This window comes from Danio aesculapii, chromosome 10 (assembly GCF_903798145.1).
Source record: "Danio aesculapii chromosome 10, fDanAes4.1, whole genome shotgun sequence".
Classification (NCBI taxonomy): Eukaryota; Metazoa; Chordata; class Actinopteri; order Cypriniformes; family Danionidae; genus Danio; species Danio aesculapii.
The window spans coordinates 44,494,140-44,513,893 of record NC_079444.1 but is presented as its reverse complement, the minus strand read 5'-3'; the positions used below and the strand labels follow the sequence as shown (position 1 = coordinate 44,513,893).

The 19,754-nt window shown below is 39.0% G+C and overlaps 1 protein-coding gene across 1 annotated transcript; it reads left to right on the top strand.

The window, feature by feature from the left end:
• Nucleotides 1-12,198: 12,198 nt before the first annotated feature.
• On the top strand, nucleotides 12,199-19,265 carry npm2b (nucleophosmin/nucleoplasmin, 2b). The gene is made up of 10 exons (XM_056467234.1): nucleotides 12,199-12,240; nucleotides 12,329-12,385; nucleotides 12,478-12,560; nucleotides 12,632-12,751; nucleotides 15,970-16,063; nucleotides 16,151-16,266; nucleotides 16,341-16,369; nucleotides 16,443-16,476; nucleotides 18,090-18,126; nucleotides 19,153-19,265. Exons 2-9 carry the CDS (start codon nucleotides 12,349-12,351, stop codon nucleotides 18,120-18,122), a joined length of 546 nt encoding a protein of 181 aa, XP_056323209.1. The 5' UTR covers nucleotides 12,199-12,240; nucleotides 12,329-12,348; the 3' UTR covers nucleotides 18,123-18,126; nucleotides 19,153-19,265.
• Nucleotides 19,266-19,754: the final 489 nt, after the last annotated feature.

Here is a 19,754-nt window from a genome sequence, read left to right as displayed (position 1 = left end):
GGTTGGTACGGGTCACCTTTATCAGGCTTGTGTTTCCACTATCAAGGGTACCCTTTTGGTGGGCGTGGTGTATGACAGAGTTTCAGTCGACGTCATTCTCGCTTGAGGAAATGTCTACAGTAAAGCTGTAGGGGTCATTCACATATCATATGAGAAGCTCTTCTCACAAAACAGACGCTTCACACACATAAATACTTCTGTATAATGTTTATTACTAACTTTTCAATGAACATGAGTTGATTATAACTGCAGATCAATGATAAATAGTGTGAGATAGCCTACTGTAACGTCTGTAATTATATTAAATAACTAAATAAATGAACATAAACACATACAGCTCCTTACAGTCTCCAATATGTTACCACCTACAGAAGAACTACATACAGCAGACATTTAGTCCTTATTTAGGTTCAAAACAACACAAAATATAGCCTACAGTCAGCGTAAACCTCTCATCTGTGTCTGTAATCTTCAGCAGCACATGTAGCCTCTGTTAGACAGTAATTCCATCATTCCCAGTTCATAATAGTCCAGAAGGTGATGATAATAGTTAAACACGGCAGTTTGTTCACTTTTTTCCCGGCTTCTCCTTTGTTTCTTCACGCTTCACTCTCGCGTTTGTCAGTGTCTGACAGGATCGGGTTTTAAAAGCACGTCAATAATCAAGCGCAGGTTATTATCATCAGCTCAAGAAGTGTGTTATTTCAGATTTAATGTTAGACGCACGGCGAGCGCAAGCAAGATAGCAAAACGGCTCGCGCTTCAGACTGGCTCGTAAAAACTACGGGGCACAGGGTAAATCTGCTCTTCTTCTTGGCTTTGTGGCTGTTCATCAAGACGATGACAAGGTTTGTTTGAGCCCAGGTCGACCATGGCTCGATATTATATGTATTTATAATTCCGCTGTAATCTCTCGGCTGTGTGTTTCAAACATGGCGGTTCCTTTGTTTTCATTCTGGCTTGTTGCACAAGCAAGGGGTGTATCTCTGTAAACCAATAGCATTGTTTGGTACCCTTTCGAAAGGGTGCCGAAAAAGTGGAACGGTACGCCTTTTGACAGTGGAAACAACCCTAAAAGTGTACCAAACCAAACCGCACCGTACCACTCAGTAGAAACGGGCCATTATTCATCAGGGTCACCGCTAAATGAACCACCAACTATTCCAGCTAGGCATGGGCCGGCATAAGATTCTGACGGTATGAGAACCTTGGATATAAATATCATGGTATAACAGGATTGTGATTACTGCACTAATAGATGTTCTTCTTACTGTTTCTGTAAAAAACAACAACTTTTTTCCCTTTCGAACACAAAATATTTTAACTTGGGAAACATTTATAATATTTTGGAACAGTAAACTTGTCAGGCTAAATAAATCTTCTGCTGTCTTCATTAGTTTTAAAAACACTGATTTTTGTACAATTTAAAACAGCATCTTTGGATATTTTTTCTGCTGGAGATACTGTTGTGCTAATAAAACAAAACAAAAAAAATGTAAATAAAAAATCTTACTCATATCTTAGGAACGGTAGAGCAGCACATTTCCAGCACTATTCCAGTTTGACGCAACAGATGCCCTTCCAGCCACAACACAGTACTGGGAAACACCCATACACTCATTCACACACACACACACTCATACACTACGACCAATTTAGTTCATCAATTCCCCTACACCTACAGCGCATGTGTTTGGACTGGGGGAAACTGGAGCACCCGGAGAAAACCCACCCCAACACGGACAGAACAAACTCCACAAAGACACGCCAACAAACGAGACTCAAACCAGTGACCTTCTTGCTGTGAGGCCATAGTGCTAACCACTGTGCCACCCAAAATATATACTAATTAAAAATACATAAATAAAACAAATCTACACTCTACAACTCATGGGTTGTTTAAACGTTACACTGGGTCAGATATACATTTTTCAAGTAAATTGAAATTATACTTTTTAACCCAACAGTTGTTTTTTCCAAGGGTTGGGTTAAGACACAGCATTATTTTATGGTGTATTATAATAATTATAGAAATGCTTTTTTCTGTTTGATTTTGTATATCCAGTCTAAATACATTTTTGGCTGTAGTGTAGGAGTGTGTGTGAATGAGAGTGTATGGGTGTTTCCCTGTACTGGGTTGCAGCTGGAAGGGCATCTGCTGTGTAAAATACATGTTGGATAAGTTGGCAGTTCATTCCACTGTGGCAACCCCTGATATGTAAGAGACTAAAGCTGCCTTTCCACTGCACATGACAGTCGGAATACGCCCCCTTGTGGCAGTGGCACAGAATTTTCAGTTTAGTCGTGCACCATGGGAGAGAAGCTGATTCACGTAATGTCCAAAATAAAGGAGTGCAAAAGCTAGAGCCATTATTCTCCGTATGAATACTAGAAACTAAAAAATATTGGAGGGAATGTGGAGACAACATAAAAATTATATTTTTTATCACTCCTTTATGAATAGAAATGTTTTTTTTTTAAATGCAGACTTTTTCTGGGGTGTCACAGTGGCGCAGTGGGTAGCACAATCACCTCACAGCAAGAAGGTCGCTGGTTTGAGCTACGGCTGGTTCAGTTGGGGTTTCTGTGTGGAGTTTGCATGTTCTCCCCGTGTTGACGTGGGTTTCCTCCGGGTGATTTAAAAAATAACAAAACCAACTCCTATTTCTCATCTCACACACACGGACCTGCTTGGACAACACTGAAATACATCACATCCGGTCGGCTGGTCACATACGGTCTAGTCGCAGGAGTTCAAGTATTTCAACAGATCCGCAACTTTTCTAATCATAACAGTTTTAATAACTCATCTCTAATAACTGATTTATTTTCTCTTTGTCATGATGACAGTAAATAATATTAGACTAGATATTCTTCAAGACACTTCTATACAGCTTAAAGTGACATGTAAAGGCTTAACTAGGTTACTTAGGGTAAAGCTAGGGTAATTAGGCAAGTCATTGTATAACAGTGGTTTGTTCTGGAGACAATCCAACACTAATATTGCTGAAAGGGGCTAATAATATTGAGCTTAAAATGACTTTAAAACCAATAAAAACTGCTTTTATTCTAGCCAAAATACAACAAATAAGACTTTCTCCAGAAGAACAAATATAAGAGGAAATACTGTGAACATTTCCTCAATCTGTTCAACATCATTTGGGGAATATTTGAAGAACAATACATTTATTTATTTATTTATTTATTTATTTGTTTGTTTGTTTATTTGGCAGGGACAGTGTACATTAATTAGCATTTCTGCAAATGCACCAGTATTAGCCAGAAGGCTATTTTTCGTCTGTTGTCCCTGGACAACCTAAAAAAAAAAAAACAGTACAAAAACTATACAGTCAATCAAGCATAGTTAAGAAGCACTAAAATAGACATGGTTATGTAGATCCTAATAAAAATGTCTATGTACAAATTAACCTAAAAACACCAACAGTATGTAATAGAGATAAAAACACATTTAATTATTCAGATGGCAGGCACAAATGCTAACATTTCACAGGAGGGTGAATAAGGACTTCAGCTGTATTTACAGAGGTAAATATAAAATGACCAGCCCTCTTGTGAAATTGTAATTATTTTTTCCAGTCTTTCCCAAGTGCTGTTTAACAGATTCGGGAATTTTTCACAGCATTTCATATATTTTGTCTTCAGTAAAAGTCTTATTTGTTTTAGTTTGTCTGGAATGCAGAAATACATTAAGGGTCTGTGGTTTCTAAACATGTGAACGCACTAATGATTAAGCCTTGAGTGTGCACTAAACGGGGTCATTTATGATTGATAATGACTTGCACACTTGTCATGATGTAAACAGCCGATTGCCACACACACACACACACACACACGCACACGCACACGCACACGCACACGCACACGCACACGCACACGCACACGCACACGCACACGCACACGCACACACACACACACACACACACACACACACACACACACACGTCATTCACTGCAGCAGACAGCCCACAAACACTCTGTCTGACTCACCATTAATAATAGGCAATACACACTCATTGGCTTCATTTGTGCAGTGTGTGCTTGACGGAGGAGAACCAGGCCCCATACACACACACACACACACACACACACACACACACACACACACACACAGGACTGACTTCAGGCCTCCCACACACTCTCCAGCGCGAGTGCTCGAGTCCCTTGTGGCTTCACATTTCATTTCCAGGGATTCTGCCTGTGTTTCTGGCGAGTCATTGTGGTGAGCACAGGTGTGGAGATGCAGAAGATGATCAAGTTATACTGAAACACAGCTCATATCTAGGCCCACACGGAATCTGCGCACACAGAAACCCACCGATTTTTAGCCCGTCATCAAGTCCACTTATTTACTTGTGTAAATGTATATTTAATCAGTTTTTAATTAATTTCACTAATATTATTGACCAATGGGAAAGTGTTCATTTGATTTATTTACAACACAGTGTGTGAAGTCCTATTTGCTGTCTTTTGGTAGAGATATTATTATATGAGACTTGCTTTATTTACCAATTAAGCAGATCTGATTGGATTTGCATTGTAAACATGAATGTAGCGGCTTTCTAAGTGCTGCTATTGTTGGTAGAGCAAGTTTTGCATGCATAGTTAGAGTCTGTAGGTAAAATAGATGTAAATAAAACATCTTTAAGGTTCAATCTATATTGCACGTTTCTCTGTAGTACGTTAGGGTCAGAAACTGTAGGTGCGTCCCAAATCGCATACTTATGCTGTATTCTACGCCATTTTGTAGTATAAATAGTAGTGGTGGGCCGTTATCGGCGTTAACGTGCTGCGTTGGCGCAAGAGTCTTATTGGGCGATCAAAAAAAATATGGCCGTTAATCTGTTCTCAAAGTTGGGTTGGAGCTGGGTCTATTCTACGCAAGCTATGATGACTTTCATCTTGATCTTTTAGTGCGGATGTATACCTGGCCGAATTGCACTGTAGGGGCGATAACGAGTCTTCGAACCTGTGTGTATTCCTACTGTGAAATTACCCCATCAAACGAGACGTGCTAACATGGATGCAGCTCACTAGAGTGAATCTGATAAACGTTAGCTCCACATCTATCAGGCACCTGCAGAGTTCATGTGTTCCAGTAAAACATACACAAATAACATGGAGCGGGCGCTTTTTAAAATGAATGACGGTGAATGAAAGTCAAACCGGTGAGCTGTCTGACACAATCAAATCAGCAGGATGACCTTCTGGATCTTTCACTTACTCCAAAGACACGACTGACTACGCTTACATGGACATCTGTAGTCTAGTTATTTGCCTTAATAGACAATAATATAATGAAGGTGTTGACGTGAAGTGCTTTCATCTAAGAGTTTCCTGTAATTTTGGGTCACTTTAACTGCAGTTCAGCAGTTTCACCTTCACTCATGAACATTTCATTCATGCCCCCATGACAAACTGGGGTATTAGACGCACATAAGGAGTAAGGACTGGTGAGAGTGTTATGGAATTTAATAACACACGCCGAATGGAAAGAAAAAACTTCAGCATTTCACGATGTGTGTGTGTGTGTGTGTGTGTGTGTGTGTGTGTGTGTGTGTGTGTGTGTGTGTGTGTGTGTGTGTTTGTGGTCCTTTACTGACAGCCGTGTGTGTGGATCTTGTCTGAAAATATGGCTTAAAGTCCTACATGATGGTAATAGTTTGATTGCGGTGTTTACTTCAGTAATGCCGCTAATATCTGCATACTCCACATCTTAATTCCATTTCTGTTCAGTTCAGTGATGACTTTAGTCAGATTAAGGTCATCAAAATTCGCTGTTTGGAGCTTATGTAGGCTGACAAAATTCATGGTTAACTGAATAAACAGTTAGTAAACACAAGTACATCTTATTGAACATCATTTATTTTCATCACCAGTTATCGTAGTAGCACAGTTTCTCAAGCAGTTTGTGATGCATTTGGGAAACAGGAGATAACCCCCTGGTCTAATGCACCACCTGGCTTGAGAAAGCCGTTCTCAAAGACTTACTTTTAGTCATTATTTGGGTAGCACACATATTCTGAACGCATTCAGCAGAATTCAAAAGAGCCATTTTAATCTAGATTAACTCTAAGATTACAGTGAGATTAATCTAGATTAAATCAATACTAATAACAGACAAATCCAGGTACTGCAGGTCATCCTGACTGTTTATCAATATTAATGCTGGGCAAAGATTATTCATTATCTATCTGCTTACTCCCTTATATATCAGGGGTTGCCTGATGAATTTATCCAGCATATGTTTAACACAGCTGATGCCCTTCCAGCCACAACCCAGCACTGGGAAACACCCACAAACACACACACAACGGCCAATGTAGTTCATCAGTTCCCCTATAGCGCATGTGTTTGTTTTGGAGCACCCAGAGGAAACCCACGCCAACACAGGGAGAGCATGCAAACTCCACACAGAAACACCAACTGACCCAGCCAAGACTCAAACCAGTGACCTTCTTGCTCTGAGTCGTCAGTGCTAACTACTGAGCCACCATGCCACCCAAAATCAACATGTTCAGAATAATAAACTCCAGATAGCGGTGTAATAATAGTATAAGATATATTGATTTGTCGGTCACCTCCACACCTCATCATCACAGTCTGTTTGTCCTGGACTCTTTCATCCACAGCTCTGGTGTTTGATGGTGCCGAGGGGCCATGAGACCCCAAGAGAGACGCTCAAACCCGGAGCCCGAATCTCTCTCTCTCCCCATACTGTAATCCACAGGCTGAGTGTTAATAATACATCACAGATCCCAGCAGTCTGGAAGAGAGGAGGCAGACACATGTGCAACTCAGAGACATAAACAACACGCAAAGAAGCAGTTAAATGAACCCATATCTCTGCATATTTGATGAGCTGACTGCATCTCAGGAGAATATTGAGAACGGGGCTAGTTATTGCACTTATCACTACAGAGAGTACTAGTTATTTACATTAGATGATTTCTATTTGAACACACACAGTAAAAAGTGATCAGTTACTGCACTTAAAAGGGAGTAAACCCGTTGTATTAAAAGCAATCAGTTCATACATTCATTTTCTTGACGCTTAGCCCATTATTTATTAAGGGTCACCACAGCAGAATGAACCGTCAACTATTCCAGCATATGTTTTACACAGTGGATGCCCTTCCAGCTGCAACCCAGCACTGGGAAACACCCATACACACGTGCATTCACACTCATATATTACAGCCAATTGAGTTCATCAATTCCCCTATAGCGCATGTGTTTGGACTATGGGGGAAACCCGAGCACCCGGAGGAAACCCACGCGAACGCAGAGAGAACATGCAAACTCCACACAGAAACGCCAACTGACCCAGCTGAGGCTCGCACCAGCAACCCACTGTGCCACCCGATTGTGATTTAAATGTTTGTAATTTTTTTTATTTATTTATTTTTTTTAGGGTTTTTTCACCTTTATTATGACAGAACAGTAGAGAATTCAGACAGGAAAGCATTGGGGGCAGAGAGAGGGGAAAGATTGGCAAAGGACCTCGAGCCAGGAATCGAACTCGGGTCGCCGTGAGCACGTTGGTGCTATACGTCACCTAGTAACCACTAGGCTACTGCACTGACGTAATTTTTTTTTGAGTAGCCCTGTGGCCTGTTTCAGTAAGGAGGTTCAGCCAACTCGGAGTTTAAACTTGAACTTTGAGTTGATTTACAGAGAGATTAAAAACTCTGAGTTTTTGGTTTCAGAACAGCTGATCTGATTTAGGTCAATCAACTTTGAGTAGAGCAACTCAGAGTTAAGCTACAGTCACACTGGACTTTTCTCCCAATAGACTTCCATTCATACGCACATGAATGCGTCAGACCGGAAACGTAGGGTCATGCGTTAAAGGGCACCTATGGTGAAAAATCTACTTTTCAAGCTGTTTAGACAGACATGTGTGTAAGTATAGTGTATAAAGTGTCACATTAGGGTGATATAAACACACCCAGTGCTTTATTTTCAATTTAGCAACATAATAACGGTGGACCAATTGGAGCAGTTTTCAGATCGACCGCAACTTTACGTAGGGGAGCGGTCCCCCCGCCCACCGAAGTGATTGACAGCTGTGCGCATTAACATGTCCCGGTAGTCACGTGTATAATCATATCAACAAGAGAGGACGAACGCAAAGCAGCCGGGAATAAAAGGTGTGTTCAGTTCACTAGAGTCATCAATCATCATCAAACGTGATCAAGAGTGAGTTTCACAAGTTTAACATGTTTTAAAACAGAGCATGTGTGTAATGAAGTACAGACATTTAGCTTAGCTTTACTTCATCAGCACAGCCGCGTGTCAGAACAATTATAAAATAAGACGCTTCAATCGCGGTTTGTGGACGTTAAATCAGGTTTATTTTGTACATTAACATAACAGATATTCATACAGCAGTGGAGATTAACCTGTAGCCTGTCACATTTGCATGCTAAAAGTCTTTGTGTGTGTGTGTGTGTGTGTGTGTGTGTGTGTGTGTGTGTGTGTGTGTGTGAACTTTGTAACGACATTGTGTGCGACTCATTAAGTTGACTCATCTTAACACAACGAATGCATCAAATACTGATTGGTAAAGTTCTTACTGTAGTATTTCTTACAAACGCTACGTGAGATCTGCTTCCTTTATGTCTGTCTGTTGTCTGACGCAGCAGAGGGAGGAGATTAAGGCACGCTGAAAGGCACGTAGAAACGGTGGGCGGGAAGGACTAGCCTTAAAGGTGCAGTACAGCAAAACCGCCTCCTGATGCAAAAATGTATAAAATAGAAACTTATAAAAGCTCTAATAAATAATCTGATGGGTGTTTTGAGCTGAAACTTTACACACACATTCTGTAGACACAAAAGACTCATATTAAAACTGAAAAAAGGGCTAACCTAGGTGCCCTTTGAGTTTCGCAGTTCACTGCTGTGCAACATTCAAGCTTGGTGAACTCTGACCTGTGAACTCGCATCACTTGACTGCGTGAGACCAATCGAGGATCAAAACAGGACCTCTCTGGACAGAAATGTAAAACATGGAGCAATCGCTCGCTTTTTTAAATGTCTAATAATCTTGTTTAATCCCGCCCCTTTTCGCAGCGCCGTACGACAGTTTCGCGCACACAAACTCTAGTGTGACCGCAGCTTTAAACGCGCACACCGCAATTATAAAGGCATCATCAATGTAGCGCATATATTACAAGTAACCATGGCAACATCTGGAAAACAAAAAAGAGATCAGCATTACTGTCTCCAGCTGAACTTAATCTGCTCATTTTATATTAACTTGATGTGCTTTTATATAAAAAAAGCAACACCACTGCAGCAGTGAAACAGACAGTTAGCGTGGGAAAACAGCTGCACAAGGTAATGCGTAATTTTACATTTAAAGTATAATAAAATAAGTAATGTAATGTGTGACGTTTATTACATTTTCACTTGAAAAAGTGGGGAATTAGCCGTAATTTTGAAGTTATTTCAGATGTAATTGCATTAAATTACATAAAATGGACTACTGTGTAGTTTCTACAACAAATCTGACAACAAGAATGCAGATAACCTTAGCTTAATGTTTAGTGGAAATGTTTAATGTTTCCACTTTTACACATGTTGATCAGTTTAAGACACAATTTCTAAAGTTGAGTTTTTAATAGATGTAAAAGTGCACTTGCGTGTCTGCCTTTATTATTGATCAAGTGGTCGAGGCTGATTTGACATTTTTTAGCAGAGCTTGTTTTTAGAAAGAATGGGATTATGACTAATCTAGTTACAGTACATGTCTCTGTCTCTGTATTTAAGATAATTATTTCTTAAAAATGGACAAGCCATTCTCGTATACGTGACTTTGTTCTTTGTGAGGCTGAAATGTCAACAATAGCTGTGTTTCAATCCAAAAATGCTAATTAAATTTATGTGCAAAACCGGAATATCGCATAAGATGTGCGAATGAAGCAACGTTTCCATCCAACGAATCAAAGAAAACAAAATCGACACTTCCTGATTAACTGGTGCCAAATATCAACAGTAAAAACAGAATTTACTGTGGTAGAAGCTGCATCAATCTTTTCGTTATTTAATAAATGACTTTCAGCTCAGAAGAGGATGCTGACACACAATGAATGCGTGGTGGCATTTAAAGCCATTAGATGCGGAGAAGAGACTCTCTAGACACACTCCAGACGCTCTGGAGGTCATTAATAATATAATAACATTAATACTAAAACGGTTAAGGCGTTTTAGAATGACCAATACAACATTACAGATGTTTTATAATGTGGTCAGCCTGGTTTGTCCATTCACACCTGATCACACGTGATCTCTTTTATACAAATACACTTACACTAATCTTAAATACACATGCTGGAATTTGTTCGGTAAAAGTGTTTCCATCATACTGTAGTTTATGCGCATGTTTTATCGAATAAAAATCCTCAGTTATGTGCATACATTTTTCACTGTCCTCTGAGGTGAAAGTAATTTTTTAAATAGAGAAAAGATTCAAGCAGCTTCTTCTACCGCAGTAAATTTGGTTTTGAATTCTTTTTCTAAAACAGCTATATTATTGAAGTTAATATTTTCCACACAAAATATCCTTAAATGCACATGCAATCATTATTTTTCTTTAGCGAAAACTTAAAATGAAGTGTGTTATCATTCATGCATTAACAGCTTTTGAAAAACTGTACCCACAATTCTACAATGACAAAAAATAAATAAACAAATTGACTGTATAATGCATAATGCTATATTTTTTGTAGGGTAGCGCAGGGCACAAAGTAACCCGGGGTAAAATGTAACAGAGTTAGGGTTAACCATGGCATGCTTCCGAGGTGTTCACCACAGTGTCAGCAGACGTCTTTCTGCCAATTACTGAAAAAGTTCAGCAAAATTTGGATGAGAAACACAGGAGAAACCATTTTAGCAGCATAAAAGTATTTCTTATTACAGTCGATATTTCTGATTTTAAAAAAATATCAGTGAAAGTATGTTAGTGAAGACTTCTATTGTTGTGATTAGCATCTTCTAGGCTAAAAGACTATTTTAAAAGATGTAAAACACACAGAGCCTGCTGGCCAGTTTTGAGGAAAACGCGATACAGCGGGGTTAGTTGTAGCAGGGTGTTACAAATAAGCCACACACTGTTGGACACCGATTAAACAAACTAAATATGTGTTGAATTTTGATTGTTTTAAACTTTTAATATATATTTTTTTTTCCTAATAGAAAATATGTTTTTGACAGAAAAAAATATATTATTATTGCTAATAATGCAAATAAATGCACTGTATAATAATGCAAGTATATCCAAATGTGTTTATCCTATAGATAATAGGTACTGAGGAAATATAGCTACTATTTAAAGTAAACTAAATTTAAATTAATTGTGTGTAATCAGCCTTTTTAAGCATGTGTTACAACTAACCTTTTGCCTGTTACAGCTTGACCCACAGGTGGGGTGAATATTAAAATTTTTACTCCTGGCACTTTAGACAATACTGCACACAGAACCACAGATTCAGTGATTATACTATCAGTACTCACTTGTAGGAGATGCTTGTGTGTTGTATGGTTCATCTAACTTACAACTAACCTTTTGCCTGTTACAGCTTGACCCACAGGTGGGGTAAATAGTAACATTTTTACTCCTGGTATTTTTGACAATACTGCACACAGAACCACAGATTCAGCGATCCTACTATCAGTACTCACTTGTAGGAGATGCTTGTGTGTTGTATGGTTCGTCTAACCCCATTACTTTGTTCATTATTTGGCCAAAACCAAAAAGTGTTACTTTGCTCTCCCCTACACATACTGGAATTAAATGATACCAGAAACAATACAGTAAACTTACCTTTTTTGACCCAATGATTAGCTCAAAACATTGATAATATCCTGATGGTTCCGTTTCATATAATGATCCTAATTTGGGAAATGATTCAAATCAATGTAACATTAATAAATAACCTCATGTCGCCTAGCCAACGTGACAGCTCGTATCATGAACGACAGCATATTTAGTATGCATCATTATGAGTCAGCTTAACTCTTCTGGATGAAAACATGATTAATATGAAGAGATTTTCAGCAGGTCATGCAGAGGGTCAGAGTCATCATTAACCTGCTGTGATCCAGACTTAATCACCGTCACCTGATGAGCAATTAGCATCTGCTTTTAACTAGCACACGGCGCAGACTCACTCTTTCTTTTCTTTTGCTGTCCTAGAAACAGCCCGGAGATTATTTCTGGTGAGATTAACGTTATATATAAGTGTATTTATAATAAAAGTGTCTAAAATACATTGGGTTGACTAATAAAACTGTATGCGCCTTTCAGTCTTTTGTTTTTGTTTCAAAATGAGCAAAACCGAGAAACCTTTATCCACTCTTTGGGGTAAGATGTGAAGTTTTTCATCCCTTAAAACAAAACCCATCTAGACTTCCCGATGTTTTCTGGAAATATCGATCCTGTCGTAATGTTTTCAGGTTGTGAACTCAATGAATCTAATAAAGAAGAGTCCTTCAAGACTGATGACACGAACCATCAGCACCAGCTGGCACTGAGAACGGTTGGTCCACTCTTTATCACCGTAAACACGATGTTTATTTGGTCATTGACTAATTAACACTTATTTTGAAGATGTGTCTCGGTCACACCGCCAAAGATGAGTTCAATATTGTCGAGCTGGTCACCGGTGAGGGAAACAGTAGCGCCAAGGCGGTTCCCATAGCAACGCTTCACGCGAAATCCATGCCAACGGTAAGTTTGTTACCGCAACTTGAACATCCGTGTGAAATCAACTTGCAATGTTTATTTTCTTAACACATTTAGTTTGCTATGAGGGAATAAATGTAATTCATGTCCATGAGACCTGTTGTTGAGACCCATTTTTATGGCAAGCCGTTTTACCATTAAATACCTCTTGCCGAACTAGTCATAGTTTTGACTAATCAATTTCAATTCCAGATATCTATATTGCAATTGACTAGTCGTAATCTATTTGATGTTTCAGCTTCCTTACGTAACTTGAGTTTCCACACCATAAAATTATAATATAAAAAAAAGCGTTATTGTATTTTTGTATGCGAGAACCGCTCGTTGTGTCTGTTTGTAGCAAACTGAGGCATCTACTTTTTTATGTCTATGTTCTGAGAAAATGACGTCATTAACGCAGATTCGACTAGTGGCAAATACAATGCAGGTGTAATTTTACTTTATTTATTTATTTATTTATTTATTTATTTATTCTCTTTCAGAAACCGTGAAATGTAATCTCTTGTTGTTGTGGCATTGAGTAAATACATTGCAGATCTTCAAATATAATTGTGACTAGTCGAAATGGAATTAGAGATCTCTAATTACTGTTGCGGATATGAGGCATATCTACAATATCATTAGAGATATTTTCAACAGTTTTGACTAATCAAAATATATTTACATACGGGTGTAGCAACTGGGGGGGGGGAAGATACCCCCTCTCTTAGAGCTCATTTAGAAACGGGTGATTTAATAATTATATGAATATAAACTTGGATCTTATTCAGCTGTCCAAATCTCCCTGCACCACTTTTAAAATGTCCGCTACACCCCAGATTCGAGATATCTGTAAGCAGATTTCTTACTAGTACAGTCGTAATTGCAGATATCGTCATTCTTACTAGTCGAAATATAATTCACTCGTCAAAATATAAAGATATCTTTAAATATATTTATGGATGGTCAGAACAAGTGTTTTAATGCTAAAAATGCTTGTCATAACACTTTAGCATGTTGATGAAACTGAATATTGAGTAGGGGGCGGGGCTTCCTCTGCATTCCATGCGTAGTAAACTAAGAGGGGCGTGGTTAAGAATACTGAGGCTGAAGCGACGTCAACAGGACTGCCAAACATATAAAAGTAACTAAACAGAAGCAGAACATTTTACACCGTAACACTGACCTTAAACTTGTAATTGTCAGTCAATTGATGCAGTTTATTTTTGGAAATTAAAATTCTTGCATCTTTTAACAATTATGAATTGATAACTGTGGCTTATGAAGTAAATTATCAACACATTAGCCCCCCCCCCATCTATCCTTTCTCGCTCTGGCTTGTTTTATTAAAGGGATGGTTTGCCCAAAAATTAAAATGATCACTTAACCTTAACTGGTTTCAAATGCCAATGTTAAACGCCAATGAATATATTTTAAAGTGCTGGAAACCTGTAACCACTGACTTCCACAGTATTTGTTTTTCATACTACAGAAGTCCATGGTTACAGGTTTTCAGCTTTAAGACTTTGGTTTTATAACCAAAAATTGATTCTTTATTTTTAGGTGGAGGGGGAGGGGGGGGGGGTAATTAAGCGCTAATCACTAGCTGTCTGAGCATCTGCTAATCCCTAGGAAAAATTGCGTTATCACAAATGGGTCTGAAGTTGTTGATGATGATGATGATTATTATTATTATTATTATTATTATTATTATTATTAATAAATATATATTTTAATTTATTATTTATTTTTAATCATGAAGTTATCTATATGAATCCTGCCATTTTAAATAGCCATAAGTTTGAAGCATTCAAATTACCAATGAGATTTACAGAAAATACTGAAAGTCAATCAAGGTCATAAATGTTCTAACTCAAGACACCAACTAATCCAATATAAAGGAGGACATCTGCTTCATTCTAGAGTTAAGCTGAACAAATTCTCCCCTCCATCTCCTCTAACTGCGAGTCTACAGAAGGCTCCTTGGGAGCTGGATGGATTTGCTCTTCAGTGTTTGGACTTTCAGCAGTGAGAATTAAACTACACTGAACTGAACTCCAGCTCTGAACACTGGACTGACACGGTTTCAGTTTACTAGAACTGATGTTAAACTGCTTTGCTATGATCTACATTAAAGCGACAGAAATAAGGATGAACTGAATTGGACGTCTGTTTTTGGTCATCGGAGTGAAATTTTCAGCTTGATTCAGAAGGGTTATTCTGGTGAGCTCACCCCTGGTCCAGTAATTGCTGTTTTTGGTTGGTCTGACTCACTTCGTGGGTTCAGTCATCAGGTGGTAGCTAAATAAAATTCTTCATCTATGGAAAAAGGCATCAAAACCACTATAAACCTGGCTTTCTGGACTCTCTAGCACTTCTCCACAGCTATATCACCCTGCACTCGCTGAAGCCAAGCAGGGCTGAGCCTGGTCCGTGTCTGGATTGGAGACCACATGGGAACACTAGGTTGCTGCTGGAAGTGGTGTTGGCGAGGCCAGCAGGGGGCGCTCAACCTGTGGTCTGTGACATTCTACCGTCAGTGAGCGCTGTCTTTCAGATGAGAAAAGTTAATCTGAGGTCCTGTGGTCATTAATAATCCCATGGCACGGTGCCCTGGCCAAATCCCCTCCCCTTTTTTCAGGCCTTACACATCATGGCCTCCCAATCATCCCCATACACTGAATTGGCTGTATCACTGTCTCTCCATGCCACCTATAGCTGGTGTGTGGTGAAGCACCGGTGCTGTTGTATGGATATCCATATCCAAGTGGAGCTGGTGTGGAGAGACCCTCCTCATGATTGTGAAGCCCTTTGGGTGTATGGCCATACATGATAAATGCATTATATAAATACACATTACTTTGCTGGAAACCCTTTGTCAAATGTCAAGGATAACGGTTTAAAGGTATGACCTCGTCATTGCTTGCAAGATCACCATGTTGCCGCTGTCCACTAACATAGATATGTTAATCTATGTATAAAACTGGAGGAACTGATGGAACCATGCATTTAAAGTCTTTTTTTCTGTCTTTAGTCTTGTTTTTGTTGGCTTTTTCTTTTCGGTCTTCGTTTCAGGCCATGAGAATTGCTCTGTGTTGCTTTTAAGGTCAAAATAAAAATATAATATTTATAAAACTATTAAAATAACCCTACATTTCTCATCTGGCTACTCCAACTCAAAAGCATCTGCTAAATTGATAGTTTTTTCCTCCCCTCTCCATCAGGTTAACCTGTCTGGTTTGGATCTTCATCCACCGGTGACCTTTCGCCTGAAGCACGGCTCTGGTCCGGTGTTTGTCGGAGCGGAGCATGTGGCCTGTGAGTGACCCATGACTGCTATATTTAGCTTTTACCATCTCATTCCCGCTTTAATTGAACGGAGTCTTGTGCTGAAACCTGTCCCAGTGGAGGAGTACTCTGATGAAGAAGAGCTGGACGAGGAGATGGACGAGGAGGTAGAAGAAGAGGAGGATATCGAAGAATCGCCTGTTAAGAAAGTCACCAAAAACAGTGCTGGCAAAGTAAGGCTTCACCTCTACTGTCGAGCTCCTTATACTTGAGCTGATTTCTCACTGCAATTTCTGTCCTTTTGAAGAGAAAGAAGCCAGAGAAGGGAGAAGATGAGTGAGTTGGATCTAATATTTGGGGTTTTTCCTCCATCGATTACTCAAACTAATCACATTTTTTCTAAACTCAGGGAAGCATCAGATGGTGAAAATCCACCAAAAAAGGTGGGCTTGTTTTCTACTATAGAGAAATACTGTAGTGTTTAACCATACTATTGTGATTTACTTTAATTCAGGGGTTCCCAAACTTTATGACCCCCCAAAATAACAATGCCAGCGACTCTCGACCCCCAGTATCCTCTGAGGTTTTATAAATCTATATTAACCTTGCACACAACGGTGCACACACCATCAGGCCCATGTTTATTCGTCATTTAATTTTGGAGAACGCCACTCGGAGACCAGTCCATGTTTAGTCGTGTCTGTATTTATTTTAAATGGACTCGAGTAGCGTAAAGGTGTCAGTAAGTTTAACCTGATGGCATGAAATCAATCTGCTGCATCTGATGCTACTGCTGTGTCTTTAATATAACGTTATCACCCCAGGGGTCCCAAATCGAAAGGCTGATGGAATTTGATTGGCTGTTTATGTAACATTTATTTTCTTCGGTAGGCTAATTCTAGTTAAATGAAATTAATTTGATATTAGGATTTTTGATATTTGGAAATCAACAAGCTCAATGACCCCCACTTTGGGAACCACTGCTTTAATCTGCTGCGGTGACTTTTATATAGTTTCTATGGTACACAACTATAGGAATATAAACTGTAGGGTACATTTATACTACAATACACATTTACTGTGGTAAAAAGCTAATAAATACTAGAGTATGCTCTAGTTATCTCTTCATTGCAGTATGCTGGAGCAGGAATTCAGTTTTGTGAACAATAGAGTATATACAGTAGGGGCTGAACACGAGATCACATGGTTTGACCTGAACTACAGGGCAGCTTTACACACTAAGATGAAACTGCCCTCGGATTATTTAAAGTCATTTTTAAAATGTTATCATGCATCCCTGGTGGACATAGTCAGACGTCTGAACCACGATAAGACCGTAACTGCAAAACAAACGGGCAAGGATTTTGAGCAGCTTTCTAGCGCGGACTATCATAGTGGTGATATATGCGTCTGAGCAAGTTTTAGACAGTGTAATAAGGCTTAACATTATCGTGCATCATGTTCTGAATAACTCCGTGTACTGAGGATGCAGGCATTACTTCTGCTCTAAAGTATTATTATTATTATTATTATTATTATTATTATAAGAACGTGCAGTTATCAATGTGTTGCCTTGTATTTGTTTATTATTATTATTATTATTATTATTATTATTATTATTATTATTATTATTATTATTAGTAGTAGTAGTAGTAGTAGTAGTAAAATTAGCCCGGTGCTGATGTTGCATTAATGAAATGATAGTGTTGCCTGCATTTGTTTTTCAGTAAATTGAGTTTCTGGTAATGCTGCATTGTTTTTGCAACGTGCTATGAGCTGTCAAACAGCATGTGTATATATTTCCTGCAAATAAATCATAAACTGTGGGATGTTGCAAAACATTTGCATCTTGTTTTAATGTCACCAGCGACTAGTCGACTCAAATTAACTTCTGAAAATCTAAAGTCGTTCAACTCCTAGTATACAGCACCTTGCATAATAAACTTAGTCTGGTTTAGAAGCGCTTGTGTGTGTTAGAAATTAGTGTATAAAATAAAATTGTGGGTTGCGACGTCAAATTTGCACCAGTGAAACCGATGGTGTTTTTCTCCTTTAGGGTAAAGGAAGAGGGCGGAAGGCAAAGGCGTGACCAGGCAAGTGCGTTTATATCAATGGATGCGTCCCAAATTGCATGCTATTCTTGTGCACTATTCTACATTAACTGCTCAGTGTGAAATATTGAACGTTTTATGCACTCAAAACATTCAGCTTTGCTTGTGTAGTGAAAAAGGGAGGAGCTATCGGTTGCTAAGCTTAAGGGGAGGGGCTATTTTGAGCCAAGTTTAAGGGGAGGAGATCTTGAGTGCTTTCCTTAAGGGGAAAAGCTACTGGGTGCTAAGTGGAAGGGGAGGAGTTATCGGGGCTGAGCTTAAGGGGAGGAGCTATTGTGGTTGAGCTTAAGGGGAGGAGATATTGGGGCGGGGTTTAAGGGGAAGGGGTGTGGGGCGGAGCTTAAGGGGAGGAGCTATTGGGTGCTGCGGTTAAGGGGAGGAGCTATTGGGTGTTCTGCTGCCTCCTGATTGCAATTTATCTACTCATTAAAGGTAACGTTTAATAGGTTTTACACTTTGTACATGAATTTGAACCTACTTCACGACCCTTTAGGAAGCATTCTATATAGTAATTTTAATGAATGGTATTTGAACATTCTTTGTATCGTTATCATGTGACCTAATAAGTCATTTAGATTGCTTTTAAATTCTCTCATGCGGTCTCGTGGGCTAAAACCATCACTTCAGGATCTTTGTGTCGTTCAGATACTTCACTTGTGGTGGTAGTAGTGTGCACCGTTGGTGTTCCACATGGGACAACACTACACTTGTACACTACAAGGTCTACTATAAGTATAAGTGTCTAGTGCAGGGATCACCAAACTTGTTCCTGGAGGGCCGGTGTCCTGCAGATTTTATCTCCAACCCTAATCAAACACACCTGAATGAGCTAATCAAGGTCTTACTAGGTATACTTGAAACACCCAGGCAGGTGTGTTGAGGCAAGTTGGAGCTAAACCCTGCAGGGACACCGGCCCTCCAGGACTGAGATTGGTGACCCCTGGTCTAGTGTGTTATTTGGGATGTAACTTGTTGTAATCCTCTGGATCTGATGGTGTTGTATTGCAGGTGTGGAGGGAAGTGTGCTTCCTCAAAGGCCACTGCTGGACACTTGATTTGGGAGCTGTAACTTCTCACTATGGTCCTGCTGTAGCTCTGCTTCATCAATAAAGTGTTGAAGGGGAAGCAAACTGCTCGAGTTTTTCTTTGGGTTGGCTTACATTACAACGCTGTGAGAATGTAAATATGGCTGTAGTTGATTAGTATAAATGAAGCGCCAGGAGATGAGTGCATTAGTTAATTTGCACAACTTTTTTTTTTTTTTTTTTTTTTTTTTTTTTTTTTTCCTCTTTTTATAAATTGAGAATTACAGTAATGTCTTAAATAACACCTAAGTGTTTGCACAATGCTGTTTTAAGTCATAGTGCTCGCTTTAAAAATAAATAAATAAAATAATAATAATAATAATAATACAGCTATCATTGGAGTTGAGTTTGGCCATCCAAAAAATGACTACAGTAGTGTACAGTTTCTGCACAAAGCACCATCTACTGATCTGTTCAGAGCACTGCTTTTTAAAATGTTTTTTTTTTTGTTGTTGTTTTTTGTGCCCCTTTAAAAAAAAAATAGAGTAATGTTTGACCTCATTTCTGGCAAAGTACTTTAACTTT

Coding starts and splice junctions, on each gene's coding strand:
- npm2b (XM_056467234.1), top strand. CDS start 12,349: ATGAGCAAAACCGAGAAACCTTTATCCACTCTTTGGG. Junction 12,752..15,969: donor ACGCGAAATCCATGCCAACG/GTAAGTTTGTTA, acceptor CCTCTCCATCAG/GTTAACCTGTCTGGTTTGGA. Junction 16,370..16,442: donor CCAGAGAAGGGAGAAGATGA/GTGAGTTGGATC, acceptor TTCTAAACTCAG/GGAAGCATCAGATGGTGAAA.